This window comes from Peromyscus maniculatus, chromosome 19 (genome assembly GCF_049852395.1).
Source record: "Peromyscus maniculatus bairdii isolate BWxNUB_F1_BW_parent chromosome 19, HU_Pman_BW_mat_3.1, whole genome shotgun sequence".
In the NCBI taxonomy this organism is placed as follows: Eukaryota; Metazoa; Chordata; class Mammalia; order Rodentia; family Cricetidae; genus Peromyscus; species Peromyscus maniculatus.
The window spans coordinates 20,289,367-20,310,738 of NC_134870.1; the positions used below are offsets into that span (position 1 = coordinate 20,289,367).

The window sequence follows — 21,372 nt, forward strand, 5'->3', positions numbered from 1 at the left end:
TTATACACTTTGAAAATGGTTACTTGAAAGATTTTCATAAGAAAGGATTTGGGTTTGTATTGTTAATTTGTAATTACTTTGAGATCCTTCTCCAGTTAATGTTCTTTTTCCCTTCATAGTTTGTTCTTTTCACTTTAGTGAAAGATTAATGTAATTTAACTTATTTCAGCCTTTTATATATGAAAAAGATTGGGAAAGGTAGAAATGAAGGTTATTTAATTGTGTGTATTAGTTTATTAGAAAACATCAGTCAAAAAGAAAGGAAAAGGTTATTGAGTAAAATTTTCACCAATGTATTTTCAAATTATTTTCTGTTTTGTGCTATACATGTTTATTAAAGCCATACTGCTGCTTGTATGGGGCTTCTGCATGAAGAACCTGCTAATTGGAAGATACTTTCAAACATTGTGAGGGATCGTTTGAAAGGCAGCTTAGACAGTAGATGGAATAATAACAGAATAGAAATTAGAATTTTCAATATTTTTGAAAGGTTACTGCTTCTAGGGGCTTGCTCATGAATTAATGCCTGTCTGCCCATCCTGTCATATTTCCACTTAGTGTAAGGATTGCTGGGCCAGTGCATCACAGCCTAATGGAAACAGACGTTCTTGTCACCTGTCTTGTGTGACAGATAGCCTTAGTGAAGATTACCTGTCACAGTTAGGCTGATAAATGTGTTTTCTGGTGTTGTGACCGAGAACAAGCCTGTTAAACAACAGCTGTGGGAATTTGTTGTTTCCTGTAAGACTCAATTACTGAAGTGAAGTCATAGTACTTCTTTAGTCCCTTCTGATTTCCTTGCATATATGTAAAATTGAGAATGCACTAACCCCTGGAAATAGCAAAACATAAGGCTAGGTACGCAGTCCCAAGGGAATAAAATTTGACTATAATTAGCCTATTGCAGTACATCTGCTAGAGACATGTATTATGCTGAATTCGATTTAAAACAAAAGCTCATTCTTCAGGAATGGTGACACCAACAAGGTAAGACACGTGTCAAGAATTAGTGCTGTGCTCTTGTCCCTGGGATGGCTTGTGTTGTCCCTCCCCTGAGACGCTATGTTGCTGCTGTCTCTGACTGGCCGGAAATGTGACCCATGCTTGAGTCCTTGAATAGGCCTTGGTCATGACACCTGGACTGATTTAAGTTAAACAGCTGTGGTGTTTTCTTGTCCATTGCCATAATAAACCAAGTTTTGAGACTGGAGCCGCAAACAATAAAAAGTAGACTATTTGTTTCCAGATTTCATATCTTTTTAAATGTAATAATTTTTTTCTTTTTCTTTTCCAAAATGTTTTATTAGTGATAGAGATTAAAAAATAAATATGAAATTTAAAGAAAACAAGAGTTTATAAATGGGACGGTGATGTTTTAAAAGTAGAATTTAAATATATTAGCATTGTATATTATTATATCCACTTATCGTTTGCATAAAATTTCTCCTGTTTATCTTTTAAACCTTGTGCTATATTCTAGGATGGTGATGAATCATCTCCAATTTTAACAAGTTTTGAGTTAGTGAAAGTTCCTGATCCTCAAATGTCTATGGTAAGCTGTTGTACAGAGCTTTTAAGAACATATTTTTCTCTAGAATAAACACAGCTTAGACCCATGTAATATATTTTAAAATAGTAATCCACATATCTCAATTATCCAGACACAGTTTGTAATAAGTGCACTTCAGCTGTTTGAAATGAAATTCAAATGGGATGCTTATAAGGAACAGTAACATCCTAAAAGTAAGGTCTGATTGATGTAAGACTGAGCAACCACCTTATTTAAATGGTGAAGAGCTAGTGGATGGGGTTGTCCAAGTTTGCTTTCTCTGTGATAAACACAGGACCAGTAGCAACTTGAGGAAGAGAGAATTTATTTGACTTACAAGCGAAGCTAAGGCAGGAACTAGAGGCAGGAAATGAAGTAGAGACCATGAAGGAATGTTCTTGCTTTCTTATATCACCCAGAACTACTTGCCTAGGAGGGGCACTATGCTCAGTGTCCTGGACGTTCCTACATCCATCATGAATTTAAAAATGCCCCACAGGCTTGCCTACAGGCCAGTCTGATGGGGACATTTTCTCAGCTGAGGTTCCTCTTCCCAGATGGTACATGCTTGTGTCACACTGACAAAAACCAGCCAGCACAGTCATGGAAAAAGCGTCCTACAGAAGATGAACAGCCCTGAGTTAAGATCAGTGGATTAACATTTAATGAAGATTGACTTTATTATAAGATTGTTGCAGCTGCCAGATCCACTAGGCAAAAGGCTTATGCAGAAAGATGTTAAACGCAAAGACAAGCAATTCAGAATTAAAAATTAGTAAAAGGACAAGTAAGAATGTGTTATTAATAAAGTAAAAATCAAAAGTATCCTTTTTTCTATACCTATATATACCTATTTTAATTAATAAGTAAATTAATTAATTAACTTATTTATGTATTTTTGTGTTTATGTATTTATTTATTTATGGTTTTTCAAGACAAGGTGTCTTTGTATAGGCCTGGTTGTCCTGGAACTAGCTATGTAGACCAGGCTGGCCTCAAACTCACAGAGATCGGCCTGCCTCAGCCTCCAAAGTGCTGGGATTAAAGGCGTGCGCCACCACTTAGCTACAGGTAAATTTCAGTGGCTCCATAGATAGCATTAATAATACAGTTGATGATTCTGGCCTCGTGTCAAGCAGTCTGCAGCAGGAGAGTATATTGAAGCAACAGGCTCACTGTCTGTACCCACAGCTTTGGAGTAATGCTACAGGTGTTGAGTGGCTGGTAGTGATAGTCTGGGGTGGTAGATAGTAGTGTGAAAGTGATGATACTTGATAGCGGATGTAAAGATTTGGGGTATTTGGAAGGTGTAGGAAGTGGGGTGTCATCTGCATATTTCACTACTGAAGCTAGACTTATCCATAGTCTCACAGTGTTGTAGTGGGTCCATGGGATGGAAGTGGCACCAGAATCAAACATCAGACATCATAGAATGGCTTTAAGACAGGACTCGGCTATTTCTGACTACTGGAGCTTTCTTTTTCTAAGGTTTACATTCTCTATATATCTAAATAATTTATAGGAGAATTTAGTGGAGAGCAAACACCACAAGCTTGCTCGGAGTTTAAGAAGTGGACCATCTGACCACGATCTCAAACCCAATGCTGCCACAAGAGATCAGCTAAATGTAAGAGAATTTACAGACTGTATAAAATATCTAAATGGACAATATATTATAGATAGAATTACACAGTATTTCATAGTTTGATGAATTGTGTAAGTTCATATCTTCAACAGTTTCATGTGGTCTGCAGCATGTTTTTTTTTTCTTTAGTCATTCAGGGCTTTCCATAAATCTGTCAGTGTGGAGACTATCTAGAAAATTGTAAATATTTTCATACTTCAGTGTTCTTTGAAATGATCCCTGAGGTTCCTTAAGAAGGCTGGTATGTAAGCACACAGGATTATGTGTTGATTTGACAAGAGGAGGGTTCATTTTGTTTTTACAGATTTTGTGGTAAAGGGCATTGCCACTTTAGCTTCCTTACTCTCTAGTTGAATTAAATAAGCTCTGAAGTCATATGTTCATATGGAGCATGGTTGTCTCATTTTTCCTCATATGTCCTAATGACCTGCCTTTTGGATGGATCCCTCAGCACATTTTTGCCTTAGCTGCCTCTGTGTGCCTTCCCCCAGCTTGTGTGATAATTATGTTACAGAAATATTAAGCAAATGAAAAAATGAAATGAAACACATATTAAGTGTATAGTTGACAAATGTAATTTTTTATCTTTTGTTTTAGATTATCGTGAGTTACCCACCAACCAAGCAGCTCACATATGAAGAACAAGATCTTGTTTGGAAATTTAGATATTATCTTACCAATCAAGAAAAAGTAAGTTTCTTAAATAGTTTATGTATCAGATCTAGCTGTCGACTTTCCACTATGATCAAGGGAAAGTAAAACCACACTAAAAATGCAGCGTTGGTCAAGCAACCCTGCTACACAGCAGTATTTACAAACGTAGTAAAGGGTGTAGATACACAGAGGCACATATTCCTGGGCTTCCACTCCTAGAAAATGTCTGAATGAATTTTGAAGGTGGATTTGGGTTCAGTTCTCTGGCAGAGAATTTCCTTAGACAGAAAGGCTTGTAAGAACAATCCTTTGTTTTATCTTAGTAGTCACTTCCCGCTGAATTCAGTTTGTATACATTAGACATAATCGGGTGGCATACTTAATTTCTTCTTGTTCTAATGGAGACATCTTTTCATCATAGATGAGATGACAGTACCCGTTCCATAGCATGTGAAGAGTAAATCCTGACTCCTTTCTTTCTTATCCTCTTGGTCTCTGCATTCCTCAGTGATTAGAGATGCAGTTACACTGATAAAAAAGCTTGTAAATTCTGGAGGTGATGGGCATAGAGGAAGAATGTGAGGAATGGAACTTGTAATGTGGAAACTGAATTAGTAGAGTGTCATACAGCTGGTTTGCAGGATGGAGGTGAGGTGAGAACTGGACATTTGGTAAGGGAACTGGAGGGTTGGGGCTTCTGGAGGGAGAAAGGATGAATTGCCAGGAGTAGGTCCAATTCTGTTGTGTCTAAACTGTTAACACTGCACGGCTTTTAAACTGTAGGACAGTTGTTTGATGGATTGAAGCTGTAGTTTACTGTGCTTAATATGGGATGATTCCATGATAATGAATTTTGTGTTCTTTCAGATCTTCTGTCTTAGGCTGAGGGTCAAAGATTAATTATTTTTTTAATTAGATTGATTTATATAATTTTATGTGTATGAATGTTTGACCTGCATCAATGTATATGCTCCACATGCATTCTTAAACAGCTGATGAATCCTAGGGACCTTTAAATCCTTCAGCAAATCACTGTGTGCATTGTACATCACTGTCACACAGATAAGGATGTATTACAGAGCCACAGAGGTACACATGCTGCTTCTTGAGATGCTCATGTTTATGATTTAGAAGGGAAGGGTCAGTGAAGGTACAGAGAATAGAACACAGAAGATTTGCAGCAGGGTTTCTGAGTACATCAGGGCACAGAGGAGATGCATTAGGAAAGCTTTGCATCAGGAACCTGTCATCTCCTGGTGGAGATTGAGCCAGTGTGTTCAGTCTCATGACATGCTCTACTTGCCTTGGTTCATTTTTCTAAGGTAAAAGTAAAAGAGAAGTTAGTGATCAGCTTAAGCTCCTCGGCTTTCCCCTCTTTCATTTATTGATGGCTTGGAAACCGTCTGTGGATGAGTCTTATCTGTTACCTTTTTATCTATGAGAAGCGAGAGAGAGGATTTTATGTTACTCCAGCTTTGCGAGCCTGTTCTTCCTCCTCAGTAGCATGTGGTTTGTTAGTCTGTATTCTCTAGAGCTTGAGTTAGTTACACCATGCTGTGCTAAGTGAAGAGTCATGTGGTCACAGAAACCATGGCTTGAATACTGTAGTCATGTAATCTGCATGGCAAGATGGGGAATTTAATGTGAGGATGTATGTTCAGAACCAAAGCATAGGTCAGCCTCACAGAACAGAGAACTTCCTTAGACAGAAAGGCTTGTTTTATCTTAGTAGTCACTTCCCGCTGAATTCAGTCACTTCTCAATGCACACAAAAGAAACCCAGTGCTGGCATGATATAAGATGTGTGGCACAAGTCATTTTGATTCCAAAGCTGCCGATGAAGCCTCCGTTCTCAGACATGAAGGATCTTAGGTTACTGCGTGGAGTAAACAGTATTTTTAATGTTCAGGAAGGGCTGTTCAGCAAACCAATGTAAATTGGCCTTGAAGTGCCTGGAGTAGTCGTCCCACAGCAGCCTGTGGATCCTGTGATAATGCAAATAGCTGTGTGGAAAGCACCTGTTCCTGTGCCCCAGCCCTAACTGACACATGGGCATTCTTTCAGTCTGGTTCTCACATTGGATGAGGTTGGTTGGCATTTGGGCTTCGGGAGAATCAATCCTGATCTCAGGAAGGCTCTAGAAACAGTTTAGTGGAAATTAGTTATTAGGAAATGACACTTTTTACTACTTTCATTATTTTTCCCCCTAAATGACCTGTCTAAAGAGTGTTGGATGAAAATCTTGAAGTCCTTACTTTATTTGCTACTAAAAAGTTTACAGTCATAACTGTTTGATAAGACCATTTTTTTTTTTTTTAAATATACTTACGTTTTTGGTTTACATCAGACAAGAAGTGACTCATTCTTTTTGGTTTTTCGAGACAGGCTTTCTCTGTGTAGCTTTGTGCCTTTCCTGGAACTCGCTTTGGAGACCAGGAACTCACAGAGATCCACCTGCCTCTGCCTCCCGAGTGCTGGGATTAAAGGCGTGCACCACCACCGCCCGGCATGATTCATTCTTGTAGAGTCCAAAGTGTAAATTTTGTAATTTTCCGAGCTAGCTTGTATGATGAACTTTCTTCAAAATTTATTAATTAATAGTAAATGTTGGACTGTTGTGATTGCTCAGTGGGTACAGGTGCTTGCCACCAAGCTTGATGACCTGAGTTTAATTTCCATGGTCCACCTGGTAGAAAGAGAGAACCAACTCCTGAAAGTTATCCTATGATCTAAACACACACACACACACACACACACACACACACACACAAATAAATGTAATTTTAAAATGTTTTTAATTCCTTGTCTTTTGATTATGTCTGGGGAAAGCAATAGGGAGATCCTTTCTCAGTGGAGATAGTAAAGATGTACTTGTTGTTTTTGGAAAGGCAGCCACGGGCTGGAGAGATGGCTCAGCGGTTAAGAGCACTGGCTGTTCTTCCAGAGGTCCTGAGTTCAATTCCCAGCAACCACATGGTGGCTCACAACCATCTGTAATGAGATCTGGTGCCCTCTTCTGGCCTGCAAGCATGCATGTAGGCAGAACACTGTATACATAATAAATAAATAAATGTTTAAAAAAATTTAAAAAAAAAAAAGAGAGAAGGCAGCATCTGACATGGTGACATCAGGGCAGAAGTTATCTCTGTGTTGCCGACTAGTTGATATTGAACCAGAGCAGAAGTGGACTCAGCTTAGATGCATGTATTATCTGCTCTGGCCTAGCTGACTCTGAACATACCATGTCTCTGCTTACATGCATTACAATTGACAAAGAATGTTGCCATCCAGTTGAAGTGGGGTAGTGATAGACTGCTTCAGTAAATGTAGGTAGTTGCTGTAATGAAGTTGCCTGCCTGTTGTGGACTCGGTTGACACTAGTTATCAGTTATCATTGTAAGCAGGTGTTTAGGTTCAGGCAGGAACAGTGGGATGAAAATAGCCTAGATTTGTACCTGGGAATTAGATTTCACTGGCAACTGGAAACCCCAAGTCAGAAAAGGGGACTCAACATGCAGTACTTTAGGGAGGGTGAGCTCAGGTACATTGGAGCAGAGCTGAAAATGAAAAGGAAACATGAGGAGGAGATCTAAGAGACCCAAGTACTTTCTAATGGAACAGTGCTAGGGTAGGGAGAGGTGGGAGCTTATTTATGCTCAAAATAAGCCGATTGGCTGCCATTACCTGGGTGAGGTCTGACAGTCTGCGAAAAGGAGGATGCCTGAACTGGCCTTCTCCTGTCATCAGATTGGTGACTACCCTAATTGTCTTCATAGAACCTTCATCCAGTAACTGATGGAAGCAGATGCAGAGATCCACAGCCAAGCACTGGAGTTCAGTTGAAGAGAAGGAAAAAGAAATTATATAAGAAGGGAGTCAAGATCATGATGGAGAAATCTACAGAGACAGATGACCCGAGCTAGTGGGAGCTCACGGACTCTAGACCTATAGCTAGGAAGCCTGTATGGGACCCACCTAGGCCCTGCATGTGGATTACAGTTGTGTATCCTGGTCTGTTTGTGGAGCCCCTAGCAGTGGGACCAGGATCTGTCCCTGGCGCATGAGCTGGCTTTTTGGAACCTATTTCCTATGGTGGGATGCCTTGCTTAGCCTTGATGCAGAGGGGAGGAGCCTGGTCCTTCCTCAATGTGATGTGCTTTGTTGACTCAGGTGGGAGGCCTTACCCTTTCTGAAGAGTGGATGGGGGAGGGGGTAGAAAGGAAGTAGGGAGAGGGAATGGGAGGAGAGGAGAGGAGGGAGGGGAAACTGGTTGGTATGTAAAATAGATTTAAAAATTAATAATAATTTAAAAAAAAAGATTATCACAGTCAAAAAGAAAAGAGAGAAAAGGAAATGTAACCAGAAAAGCAGAATGAGGAAGTGGGTTTTTTTTTTTACTTTCTCTCTCTCTCTCTCTGTTGTGTTGTGGATGTATGTGTGTGGTGGGGAGTTGGGTATTCATGTGCAGTTGAAGTCAGGTGTCTTCCTCCTTGATCACTCCCCAGCTTATATTTTGAGACAGGGTCTCTCAGTGATTCTGGAGCTTGCCCATTTGGCTAGAGTGACTGACCATTAACCCCAGGGACCCTTCTGTTGTCACCTGCCATACTAAGTTCCTCATGCTATGGAGCTGGCACTTCTGGGAGAATTGAGTAGAGTTTTGTTGGAACAAGATTTTAAAGTGTTAGAGCTGTCTTTCTTTAAGAGATAATCCTTAGATGATACGTTACTAACAGAATGAGCAGAACTGTGCATTCTGCCAGGAGTGCTTCCAGGAGACCTGGCTGTTGGTTTCACCTTGAGGACAACAGGAGTGTTCCTTTCTGAAGTGAGCATGTGTTGATTGTGCAATCAGGAGTGATCTCTGCAGGGCAGCTCATGCAAACTTGGAGACAGGGCATAGCTAAAGAAAGAAGCTTCTAGAAAGAAGACCATTTGCCATACAGACCGTTTGCTGCTGGTTCTGGACCTAGCTGTCTTGGTGTTTGGATTTTAGTGTTTTGTTTTTATTGTCTTAATTGCCTGTCTCTTTAAGGAGTTGCTTTTCAGAGTGACATCCTGGTTTCTGTTTCATCTTTATTTGAGAGTATGCAGCAGAGCTAAGGAACCCACCCTGGTCATATACTGAGTGAGGCCAATTGTGGGGCTTTCATCATGGCTCGTGGGGGTTTCTTGTGAGATGACGTTGATATTGTAAAGCTAAGATGGTTTCCAAGACATCTTAATGTTCATGGGATGTGTGTCAACTATTTCCTTGTCTTGAGGCCTCCAATATTTTTAAACCACAAAAGCAAATTTAAAAGCTTATTGTGCCCTGCAATGTTTTTTATCTTGGAAAGTATAAAGTTACAAGGAAAATGCTTCTGTTCTGTATCCTGCACTGCCACCCTATGACCAGGACCCTTCTGTTATAGATCCTCCTGTCAAGGCCACATAGACCTCAGCCTTTATCTTTCACCTGGCAATGGGATATGGTTCTAAATGTCAGCTCTTTTCTGATTCTAGGCTTTGACAAAGTTCTTGAAGTGTGTTAATTGGGACCTACCCCAGGAGGCCAAGCAGGCACTGGAACTTCTAGGAAAGTGGAAGCCTATGGATGTAGAGGATTCCTTGGAGTTGCTCTCCTCACATTACACCAACCCAACAGTGAGGCGTTATGCTGTGGCCCGCTTGCGGCAGGCCGATGATGAGGTAGGTACATTACCGTTCATTACCCCTGCGTGACTGTCTGACAGGTACAATTAAAAAGAGTCCAGTTTAAGACTGGTCACTAGTTACAGGCTCGTACATGTGTGTGCTTGCAAGACAGAGAGAGAGAGAGACAGAGAGAGGAGGAAGAGGAAGAAGAAGAGAAGAAGAAGAAGAAGAAGAAGAAGAAGAAGAAGAAGAAGAAGAAGAAGAAGAAGAAGAAGAAGAAGAAGAAGAAGTAGTAGTAGTAGTAGTAGAAGAGGAAGTAGTTTCTAAGGAAAATAAATACAGATGTACTAGTTAGGTTTCCAGAAGTATTTCCACAATGGTGCTGTGAGAAGAAAACTGAATTCCAGGTCTGTTACATGATGGGATGATGGGACCCTTTTCCTCCAGTACTTTCCCTGGCACTCAGCTTGTTAATCAGAAAGGGCATTTAATGAACTCCTTGGGAGACGTCCTGAGCATGGAGTTTCCATTCCCATGGAGGTTCGGGTGTAGACACAGTCTTCATGCTGTTATTTTGTATTCTGGGCACTTCTTCACAATGGCATGATTAATGAAACTCTTGGCCATTGGTAATGAAAACTGCACTTTTGGACAGGCAGCTCTAACTTTTGGACATTGATTCCTTCCATAATCTTTAGAATAACTGTTTTATGAAACCGTCATAGGAATCTTATTCTTAAGTCCTTAAGTTGAAGTAAGAGGTGATTGACAGTTTTACGAAGTTCAGCCTTTTTGCACGGCAGTGTGAATTTTTATTCACATCTCTTATAAAGTCCTATGTATTTTTTAAATTAAATGTATCATAGGGCAGTTACGTTGTTACTATTACAAAATACTCATTTCTCATATTATGCATTAGGTAAAATAAAAAGCTGTCATTGTGCAGTGCTTGTTTTTGGTGACCTCACTGTCCTTCTCTCTGGTTCTTATGCATGTTTCTTGAGCGCTCACATTTCCTAGGTGTAAGATGATACCAGAAAAGCTACATCTGCTTTTCAAGGCTGTGTTGCTCGCCTCTCATTGCAGCTAAGCACAAATAATGTACATCTTTGCCTTGTTTTTATTGGTATGAATGCCTTTAGTATCTTGTCCTCTGAAGTGTGTTTTGTTGTAGTTTTATTCAAATCGTTCTTTGTTTAGAATGATTCTTTATGTATGCTTGTGTTTTGAGTGTGTATGCTTGTGTTTTGAGTGTGCATGTTTACATCAGGAAAGACTCATATGTTCACCTTTGTCTGCTGCTCTACCGTGTCAAACCGCATTGTGATCCATCTTCCTAAGACTTGACCACTCTTATAATTGTAAAGTAAATCTCTTGATATGTGTATGAATTTAATTTTTTAATAATTCTGGTTAGGAATTTTTAGGTATTGATTCTTTTTTTTTATAATTTATAACCCCAAATGTATTTATAAATTAGAAATGGAAAGATCTACAAATGAAATTATGAAGGTTCACCAAAGTCATTTAATCTGTCAGTTTCTCATTCATTTTTATGTCTTAATAATATTCTATTGTATGAATAAGCCACATTTTATTTCTCTCCAGTATTTGATAGCTATTTGAGTTGTTTTAACTTTTTTACTATTAGCAACACACTGCTGTAAACCTTCATGTACATGTTTCATAGGTGCACATTTTCAGTAGTTTGAGGTTATATTCCTAAGGGTAGAATTGTTGAGTAACAGAGTAACAATGTTTTGCATTTTGCCCAACCACCAGACTGTTTTGCCAAAGTGGCACACCATTTTACAATCTCACCAAATCCTTGTTTTTAAGGCTCTGATTTTTGTACAAAAGCATTCAATCATTCTGTCAGACCAAACCAGGAAAAGTAAGCTATAGTTCAGAGCTGTTCTATTCCATTTACTATGCAAAGCCAATCTTGGCGTTTGCAACTCTCAGCCCTTTTGAGTATTCTTGCAGTGTTCACCTTTTCCTCCACCACTTTTTTTTCTTCTTTTTTTCTGGTTTATTTCTATCTATTACAAATGTATAAAAAAATCCTCCATCAACACTGCTGATAGCAGCAGAACCTTGAGAAATATACCTTTGGTTTGCCTCAGAAAAGGAACACATATTGTACTGTAAAGTTTATAAAATTGGCGCAAAACATTGTAATAATGTTACAATACCAGTTTTAAGAATTCAGTGACTAATGGGGAGCCGATGGGATACATGCAGAACTGTGAAAGCGATCTCACTTAGCCAGCTGTACACGTAGACTGTAAATCTACATTCAGATCATTTCTGAACTAAGACTATCATCTCAGTTTATCTGTTGAGGTCAACCAGGAAACCCTAGAATATACCTTGATTTTTGCAAAAAAACAAAATAGGGGGAGGGGTTTCTTCAGCATTTCAGTCCACGAGTAACAGTATCCTAACAGGCAAAGTGTTCTCTCACTGTCAACATAGAATGAACTGCTGCTGGAGGTCAACTTGGGTTTTAATTTGCATTAGCACTTACATACATAGTAGTCCAAGTTGTTGACCTCATGACTTTAAAAAGTAACTCTAAAAAAGTAAAATGGCCCTTCTTGGAAGACTAAAGAAAGACATCCAGCCACAGTTGTAAAAAGTCTCATCAAAACAATATACCCCTTTATGAATTACGCCTCAATTAAAAAAAAAAAAAAAGTAGCCCCAAATAAGAAGCAGCTCTGAAAAAGAAAATATAACTTAAGATATTTGAAAAAAACAAGGTGAATACAGGTTCAAAAGTAATTAAGATATATTTTCTTAAGGCTATCTAGAATTAGGCTTTAAAGAATTCTACCATTTCAAGTTTACCACTAGTTACTAGATACCTATTTACAAACAAGATGTTCACCTTTTTTGTTCCTTTATCAAGAGAAAAATCTACCTTCAGACTATGAGGGTGGTGATAGGGAGGGACTAGAAAACAAGATTCAAACAATCCCATGCAAATATCACATTTTTCAAATGGAAGAACTCCAAACTGCACTAGAAGTTCCAATCACTAAGACACTTTCCATTGAAATGATTTAAGTACAACTACATGGCACCAAGGTTTAGGCCTAATATACGCCTGACAACCAAGTCCTTGTTTTCTGGAAGAAAGGCCTCAAAAGTCCCACTCAATTCCATATAACAATACTTCAAAGATCAATTAGGTTTTCCTTTCCTTAATATTTTTGTTTTTGACTTCTAATCCTAAAGACTAGATTAAAACTTAGCTCATTTCCCAGAAGGCATTGCTTCCCTTTGCTCTATGAAAGAGTCCACCAAGACCTCTTCCTCAAAACCATCTAGCCCCCAGCCTCCAGCCTTTGCTTGTGATGCATCCTTCTCAACATCCTGAAAAGGTAATGTAGGTAAAATATGCTCATAAACATTAAAACTAGTTGTTAGAAAGACGTAACTAGCTTTATAATTTAAGTTTTAAAGCATAAATACTTGACAGCTTAATCTGCACTGACAATGATTGTCGAAGCCTAGAATTCAACATTTACAAATTCTCATTCACACACACAAAACACACTATTATCACACAACTTGTGTCTTGAGAGAATCTTCTGCTTTTTAAATCTTTGGCCTCCCAGTCAATCCCAAATTCAACCAACTTTTCCAAGTTCTGGTAGTTACCTGGACCACTGAGGCATTGCCACAAGACTTCTTCTCTTTTGAAGCATCCTTTTTCTCTAGATATTAGGATAGCTACACCAGCTTGTTTCTTCTGTGGTGTATGTTGGTGTGGGATTATCTTTTGCTTGATTTTTCATGGATGTGTTTAGCTTCTTTGGGTTGAATTTTCCCTTCTAGTGCTTTCTGTAGGGCTGGGTTTGTAGACAGGTATTGATTAAATCTGGTTTTATCCTGGAATATTTTGTTTACTCCGCCTATGGTGATTAAGAGTTTTGCTTGGTATAATAGTCTGGGTTGGCATCCGTGGTCTCTTAGTGTCTGCATGAGATTTGTCCATGATCTTCTAGCTTTCATAGTCTCTATTGAGTAGTCTGGTGTTATTCTGATGGGTTTACCTTTATATGTTACTTGGTCTTTTTCCTTTGCGGCTCTTAATATTTTTTCTTTGTTCTGTGTGTTTAGTGTTTTGATTATTATGTGGCAAGGAGACTTTTTTTTGGATCCAGCCTATTCAGTGTTCTGTAAGCTTCTTGTATCTTCATATGTATTTCTTTCTTTAGGTTAGGAAAGTTTTCTTCTATAATTTTGTTGAATATATTTTCTGTGCCTTTGAGTTGGCATTCTTCTCCTTCTTCTATCCCTATTATTCTTAGGTTTGGTCTTTTCATGGTGTCCCAAATTTCCTGGACGTTTTGTGTTAGGACTTTTTTGTCTTTATTGTTTTCTTTGACTGACGAATCTATTTTCTCTATCGTGTCTTCAGTGTCAGAGATTCTCTGTTCCATCTCTTGCAATCGGTTGGTTATGCTCGTTTCTGTAGTTCCTGTTCGTTTTGTCAGGATTTCTATTTCCAGCATTCCCTCAGCATGTGTTTTCTTTATTGTCTCAAATTCATTTTTCAGATCTTGGAATGTTTCTTTCATCTGTTTAATTGCTTTTTCTTGGCTTGATTTGACTTCTTCCCATTTTTTGTTCGTTTTTTCTTCCATTTCTTTAAGGGAGTTTTTAATTTCCTCTCTAATGGAGTTTTTCATTTCCTTTTTAAGGGAAGTTTTTATTTCCTCTTTAAGGAAAGTTTTTATTTCCTCTTTAAGGTAGTTTTTCATTTCCTCTTTAAGGAAAGTTTTTATTTCCTCATTGAGGGAATGTTTTATTTCTTCTTTAAGGGCCTCTATCATCTTCTTAAAGTCATTTTTAGGGTTGATCTCTTCTGTTTCTTCTGTCATGGTATGTTTAGGTCTTGCAGGTGTACAATCACTAGGTTCTGATGTTGCCATATAGGTCTTTATGTTGTTGCCTGTATTTTTGCACTGGCGTCTACTCATCTTTTCCTCTGTGCGGTGCAGGTGGTGTCTGTGTCTGAGAGTGCCTCTCTTGTTCTAATTTTTAGTCTTGGTTTAGTAGGGGTTCTTGGTTAAATTGGTGCTATTGGGCTGTTTCTTCAGGGACAGCTGATTTCAGTCGGTGAATTATATACTTATGATTCTGGTGATCTGGTTTGGTGACTGGGTAGCGCCTTCTTCTGTGTTCCCAGGTCACGTTTTGTTCATTTGTCAACTCCTCAGCTAATCTTGTTTCTTCAGACTTCAAACTGTAGGCATCTGAATCCTCTCCCAGATGGGTTTCAGCTGAGCAGGGTAGTCTCACCAACATCTCCAAGTTGTTGGGTTTCACAGGATCAGCAGCTGGGCCCTGGGTTGTCCCCAGAAGGAGTGCCCAGACTCGCCCTGGTTCTGACCCATGGAGATAGCCTCTTCCCCAGGTGTTGGGGCTAGGGGACGTCCCCGTTCCAAGCTGTGTCCGCCCCTCTCCGTCCCCGGGCCTGTCCACCCCTGTGGCCCACCGCCACAGGCCCACCTGCGTCCACTTGTCTCCACCGCTGGGCCTGTATGTCCCTTTCAGCTGCTGCTGGGTCTGTCTACCTCTGCGGGCGGCCAACGGGCCTGTATGTCTCTGCCGGCTGCCGCCGTGGGCCTACCTACCTCTGCTTGTCACTGCTGCCGGGCCCATCCACCTCTGCGAACTGCCACGGGGCCTGTATGTCTCTGCCAGTTGCCGCTGGGCCTGTATGTCCCTGTGGGCCGCTGCCACCGGGCCCTTCCACCTCCGCAAGTCGCCGACCTGTGTCCTCCTGTCTCTGCCGCGTGGCCTGTCTACCTCTGTGGGCTGCCGCCAGGCCTGAATGTCTCTGTCGGCCGCCGCCGCCGCCGCCGGTCCTGTCCACCTCCGTCTGCTTATCTCTGCCGCAGGGCCTGTACACCTCTGTGGGCCGCCGCTGGGCCTGAATGTCTCTGCCAGCTGCCGCTGGGTCTAAATGTCCCTGTCAGCCACTGCCGCCGGACCCGTCTACCTCCGCGGGCCGCTGCCACAGGCCTACCTGCGTCTGCTTGTCTCCGCCATCTTGAATCAATCTAGGTATTGATTCTTGCTGTTACATGGTTCAGACAGGGAAGTTCTGCATGGAATTGAGTGACGACAGTGTTAGAGAGACATTGGAGGGAAGGTGTTTATGTCCCACACAGAGAGCTCAGCATGAGTAAAGGTGGGGACAGCAGTAGAGTGTGGGGAGGGGACGCCAGAGCTGTACGTGCTCACACGGACAGTGACCCTGCTGCAGGCATAGGGAAGACGACTGTGCCTCTGACCGCAGCCTTGCTCTCGGCAGCACGGAGTAAGCTGTTCTTGGGAAAGGTGGTGGTAACTATACATACTTGTGGTTCCTGGGAAGTTTCTGTTTCATTGACTTGTGTAGAAATCTGTTTTTCCCCTGCTTTTGCTTTGTTTTACTTAAAACTTCCATCTTCCATGTGTAGAGGATTTTTTTTTTAATTTCCCAACATGTGACTATATAAGGAGGAAGCAGGTGGTTTACTTGGTGTTCCTGTTAATTTATTCTCTTACAAATGGGAAAAAAAAATGTGTTGTTTGAATGTAGAGTACCAGACATCCAGCCAATCAGATGGTGATATGTGACCTAAATGGGGGATGTTTTCTGACATTCCCCCTTTCCTGGGCAATTCAGTGAGAAGCCGTACTTTGCCAATGGAAATTGTCTTTGAGTCTTGTCCAAGGTTTTCTTTTTAGAGGTCTTTTTTTTTTTTTTTTTTTTTTTTTTTTGTGCTTCCTTAATAGTGCTGGAAAAGAGCACATACCTACATTTATGGAGAAACAGTTCATTCCCTCGCAAACGTTAGACTTAGAGACTTCACTTTAGAGAACATTTCGATGAAGAACAGCTCTTGCCATGTTTTAGTTCCAGACTCCTGCTGACTGCCAGTAAGCAGCAGAGGGGCTCAGGCTGAGACACCAATGCCTCAAGCCTTTCCTCTGACCAGAGTGTTAGCATCTGCTCACAGTCTCTTCCATGGATTTGTTTGAAAAGAAGGACATGGGGTTGAGAGAGGTGTGGTGGCGTGATCCAGGAGGACATAGAGAGGTCTATGGATATGGTAAACTACAGAGTATATATGAATAAAATTCTCAAAGAATAATTAAAAAGAAGAAAAAAAAGGGCTCAATGTTCTTTAAACTCTGGCTTTTAAGGGAAAGAAGAACAAAATTTGTTTCAGAACATGTCCTGAAACAGAAGTTCTTTTGAAAATGTGAAGTGCATTCTCCAACAGTCTTAGACATGGGATGCATTTGACTATCTGCTGATAACAAGGCCCTTCTTTAATTCCTTAGGAGCCAGCTCAAGCTCCGTCCTTACTTTCCTGCTTTCTTGTTTTGTTGTTCAGACAGCCCTACTTAAGGGGACTCATCCGCTGGCCACTCACTGTGTGCTGCACACTCTCCAGTCTCTTATTTAGTGATTGTGACTGTTTCTGCAGTCTTTGCTGTCCTGCTCTTTCTATAATGAAGACACGGGATGCAGCCAGCGGTGACGTAGCTTAGTAACATGGTAATGGCAACAGATGGAAGAGGTAGACATTGCAAGTCGAGGGCTGTCCTGGCTCTAGAGTAAGTATGCTGTGCTCTGCTAATACCAGCTTCTTTCTCATTCATTGGTCTCTAGGACTTGCTGATGTACTTACTGCAGCTGGTCCAGGCTCTGAAATATGAGAACTTCGATGACATAAAGAACGGTTTGGAACCTACCAAGAAGGACAGTCAAGGTTCGGGATCAGAAAATCTGTCCAATTCTGGAATCAGTTCTGCAGAAATAGATAGGTATGGCTCTCCAGGGAAGATTGTTTTTACACATGACACTTGGTCCCTTTTCAAGTTATCCTCTTCTTTCATTTATATTGTTGTTTTCTTTCCTTTCTCCCTCATGTGCCAAACAGACTCTGGCTTTTCTCATTTTGATTTTGACTTTGGCATGGAAACTCACCAAGTGAACTCAAGAATACATACGCACAGGTTACTAGAGACCATTCTTGCCTTCTGCATAGTCAGAGAACCGAGTCTCAAGTCTGCCTGCTAGCTGCGCAGACTCCCTGTTACATTCTCGATTGTGTGACGGCTTTCTCCTCTTAAGTCAGGATGACAGTAGCAGCTCCTTGCTTGCAGATAAAATGACTGCACAGGATTTACATCTCGGTTATCTCTTCTGTTCCGTTTTCAGCTCCCAAATTCTAACCAACCCTCTTCCTCCGGTGTCCTCCCCTCCTCCTGCATCTAAAGCAAAAGAAGTTTCCGATGGGGAAAATCTAGAGGTGAGTACAAGCTTTCCAAAATTATGGTGCAAGAGGCCTTGTCAGTTGACATTGTGTTAATCTTTAAGACCTTGGTTTGATTAATAAACTAACCATTGTAACTTTGTTCAATAACTGGCTTTATGGTGCATGTTATGACCTTTCCCCTTGTGTAATATGCTGGATATTGCTTGGTTCACTTTATTGGTGCTTGGGGCATACATAGGTTTATATATAACATGAAAAAGCTTAGTTCAAATATTTTATCAGAGAGACTCGGGGATGTTCATTTTAATATATTAATGAATGTTAGTGCAACTGTCAGTATTTGTAATTGTACCACAGAAATGTATGATTCTCTAGAATCATACACTAAGCAGATGTTTTTAATTCCTATGGACAGGTAAACTCATTTTTGAAGGGAAACAGCTCTCTTAGCCTAGTAGTTATTTGAAAAGAATACACCAGCTCTCATGTGTGTGTCGAGAAACAGCAGGGGCCAGTCCTGGGTAAGGACATGAACATGGAAAAGATGAGGTCTGAGGGAGAAGTAGATGTCATTACTATAGGGCCTGCAGGTCATCACATGCGTTTTCTTTGTTTTGTTTTTTTAATAGTATTTTTATTTTATAATTAACTTAATTTCACATATCAGCCACAGATTCCCCTGTCCTCCTTCTTCCCCGCCCCCCTCCACCACCCCACCTCCTCCAAGGCAAGGTCTCCCCTGGGGAGTCAGCCCAGCCTGCTAGACTCAGCCAAGGCAGGTCTAGTCCCCTCCTCCTTTCACCAAGGCTGAGCAAAGTGTCCCAGCATAGGCCCCAGGCTCCAAAAAGCCAGCCCACGCACCAAGGACAGGTCCCGGCTCCACTGCCTGGGGTCCTCCCAAACAGTTCAAGCTAATCAGCTGTCCCACTTATCCAGAGGGCCTGGTCCAGTTCCATGGGGGCTCCTCCGCCACTGGTTCACAGTTCATTCGCTTCCACTAGTTTGGTTATTTGTCTCTGTGCTTCCTCCAGCCATGGTCTCAACATCTCTGGCTCATACAATCCCTCCTCTCTCTTGCCAATTGGACTCCCAGAGCTCCACCTGGGGCTTGGCCATGGATCTCTGCATCTGCTTCCATCAGACACTGGATGAGAGTTCTATCATGACAGCCAGGGTGTTTGGCCATCCAATCACCAGAGCAGGTCAGCTCAGGCACCCTCTTGACCATTGCCAGAATAGGCAGAAGCAGAGTGCTAGAGAGGTCCCCAGAAATCCACAAAGATACCTCCACTGTAGACTACTGGCAATGGTCGACAGAGCACTTGAGTTTTCTTTAGAAGTTGATGAAATAATTGAGGTGAACATCTTGCGCTCCTTAATGCTGGTTGTGCTCTGACATGACCAGGTTGTGAATGTTGTGTTCAGAATGTCACCCTACTTACTACCTAGCACCCATACTGTAGCTTTAACAGTTTTATCTATTTCTGATGCTTTTTTCTTGTGACTGATGAACCAACATTTCTTGGGCTGACTGCTATTCGCAGTGTTTATATAATCCAAACCATGGCAGAGATCCTTTTGAGTGATGACCCTCCCTCTTCCTTAGCCTCAGAAAAGTAACAATATATAAGCCTTCAGCACCTTCAAGTTGGTACTCACCAAGGTTGGTCACACCACTTTTCTCTGTATCATAGACTGAGGTACCTAGTCTTTCCTTCTCCACACCAAAGCCATGTCTTCTGGTCTTCCTTGTTTCTTTCTTATAGATTCAGACATCAGTTTATATGAACAGCTAAATGTAAAAACATGATAAAACCTGAGTTTTCTGAGATTTTGGCTAGATGTCAGGTCCAGCATTGCAAGGAGTCAGTGACAGAAACTCAAAGTGGCTAGCTTGCAGTCATTAGCAAAGAGCACTGAATTCATACATACATGCTTGTGGCTTACCTCACTCCTTCCTCTTCCAGTTCAGAATCCCCTGTCCAGGGAATGATGCCACCCACAGTGGGTGGGAGTTCCTTCCTCATTTAATATAGCCCAAGGTAATCCCCATAGACATGCCCAGGGCCTGAACTAGGAATCCCTTCATTTAGACTGTTCCTACATGATTATGTCAGGTTGACAATTAAGTCCCTCACATAGAGTTCCCTGTAAGATGGGGGAATTGTGAGGGTTTCTATTGTTACTTGTTTTGTTTTGTTTTGTGCATACCTGTAGATGTATCCTTGAAATATTTTTGAATCTCTTTGTTAATTAAATGCATCATATGTTTGTAGCCTTGTATTTCAGGCTTACCACCGAACATCCCAAATAGTGAAATCTCCATTTTAAATTTTGTTTAGCATTCTGTCTCATTGTTTTTGTTTTGTTTTGTTGTTGTTGTTTTAATAGAACATCTTATATAATACTCTCTTTGTTCATCTTTGACTAAATCCATCTTCCAACCCTCTCTACCTCCCTAGTTTATAGGTTCTGTCTTGATTTTTTTTTTAACTAGTTAACTTGGATATTTTAACTTAACCTGTGTTTTTAATTTTCATGATTCATAATCATTACTTTTCTTCTAAACAATATTGGAAGCAGTACAGACCTTGTCATCACTGGTATGGCATTGTTATCAAGTGTCTTAGTTCTGTATTCTTAACTTCTAGTTTTGGTTATGAACCTAACCTTTAATGGCTAAGCCATCTTTCTAGCCCTGTTCTTAACTTCTAAATTAGATGAAATTATTATTATTATTGTTACTATTATACAATTGGGAAATGCATAGAGAGATACATGCCTCTAAGAGTACCTGTATCCTTACTATTACTTCATGACTGTCTACTTGAGAGGTATCTTCATTGGATTCTTTTGGTTTTTCGAGACAGGGTTTCTCTGTGTAGCTTTGCGCCTTTCCTGGAACTCGCTTTGGAGACCAGGCTGGCCTTGAACTCACAGAGATCCACCTGCCTCTGCTTCCTGAGTGCTGGGATTAAAGGCATGCGCCACCACCACCTGGCTTCATTGGATTCTTGATACATGTTAAAATGTAGATCTAAAAACATTCTTCCTGGACTGGGGATGTGGCTTGATAGTAGAGGTCTTCTTTACCATACTTAAATTACTTTCTCCTCTCCCCATTGCCTTCAATGGAAAAGAAAATCCCTAGAATTGGAGCTATTGTTATCACTGATCAGCACATCGGTTTCCTGATAGCCTCTGATGGCTCCAGCTTTCCTTTTAGGGAGCTATGATGCACCGAGACCTCTGATCTCTGTTTGCTTGCTCTCCTTTTCTTGGTCCATCAGCTCATCCTCCTTCAGTATTTGCTTCCCTCTTCATGTAGTTTTCATCCTGTGCCTCATCATATTAGGCATTCTTTTATGAGCATCTTCATTTCCCCTGGAAAGATCTTAACTCCTGGTAAGCATAATTAATCACATAATTTCTCCATGCCTGAATGTTGCTGAGGAAAACACTTAGCTTAATGTGTAGTGTCAAAGCACATTCATATACCTCAACTTGAATTAAGACTGCAACCTCCTGTCCTGCATTGCCTAGGTGGGCTGATCTCCTTTGCCCCTCAAGGACCTTCTCTTTTTGTTCTTCAT

General features: G+C 40.8%; 1 protein-coding gene across 1 annotated transcript in view; it reads left to right on the plus strand.

Moving 5' to 3' along the window:
* Positions 1–21,372, plus strand: part of Pik3c3 (phosphatidylinositol 3-kinase catalytic subunit type 3) — a 93,906-nt gene that overhangs the window by 24,448 nt on the left and 48,086 nt on the right. The window contains exons 7-12 of the mRNA XM_042263721.2: positions 1,481–1,552; positions 3,072–3,176; positions 3,792–3,884; positions 9,354–9,539; positions 17,170–17,324; positions 17,722–17,812. Coding sequence (XP_042119655.1) covers positions 1,481–1,552; positions 3,072–3,176; positions 3,792–3,884; positions 9,354–9,539; positions 17,170–17,324; positions 17,722–17,812 — 702 coding nt within the window. The remainder of the gene's footprint in view (positions 1–1,480; positions 1,553–3,071; positions 3,177–3,791; positions 3,885–9,353; positions 9,540–17,169; positions 17,325–17,721; positions 17,813–21,372) is intronic.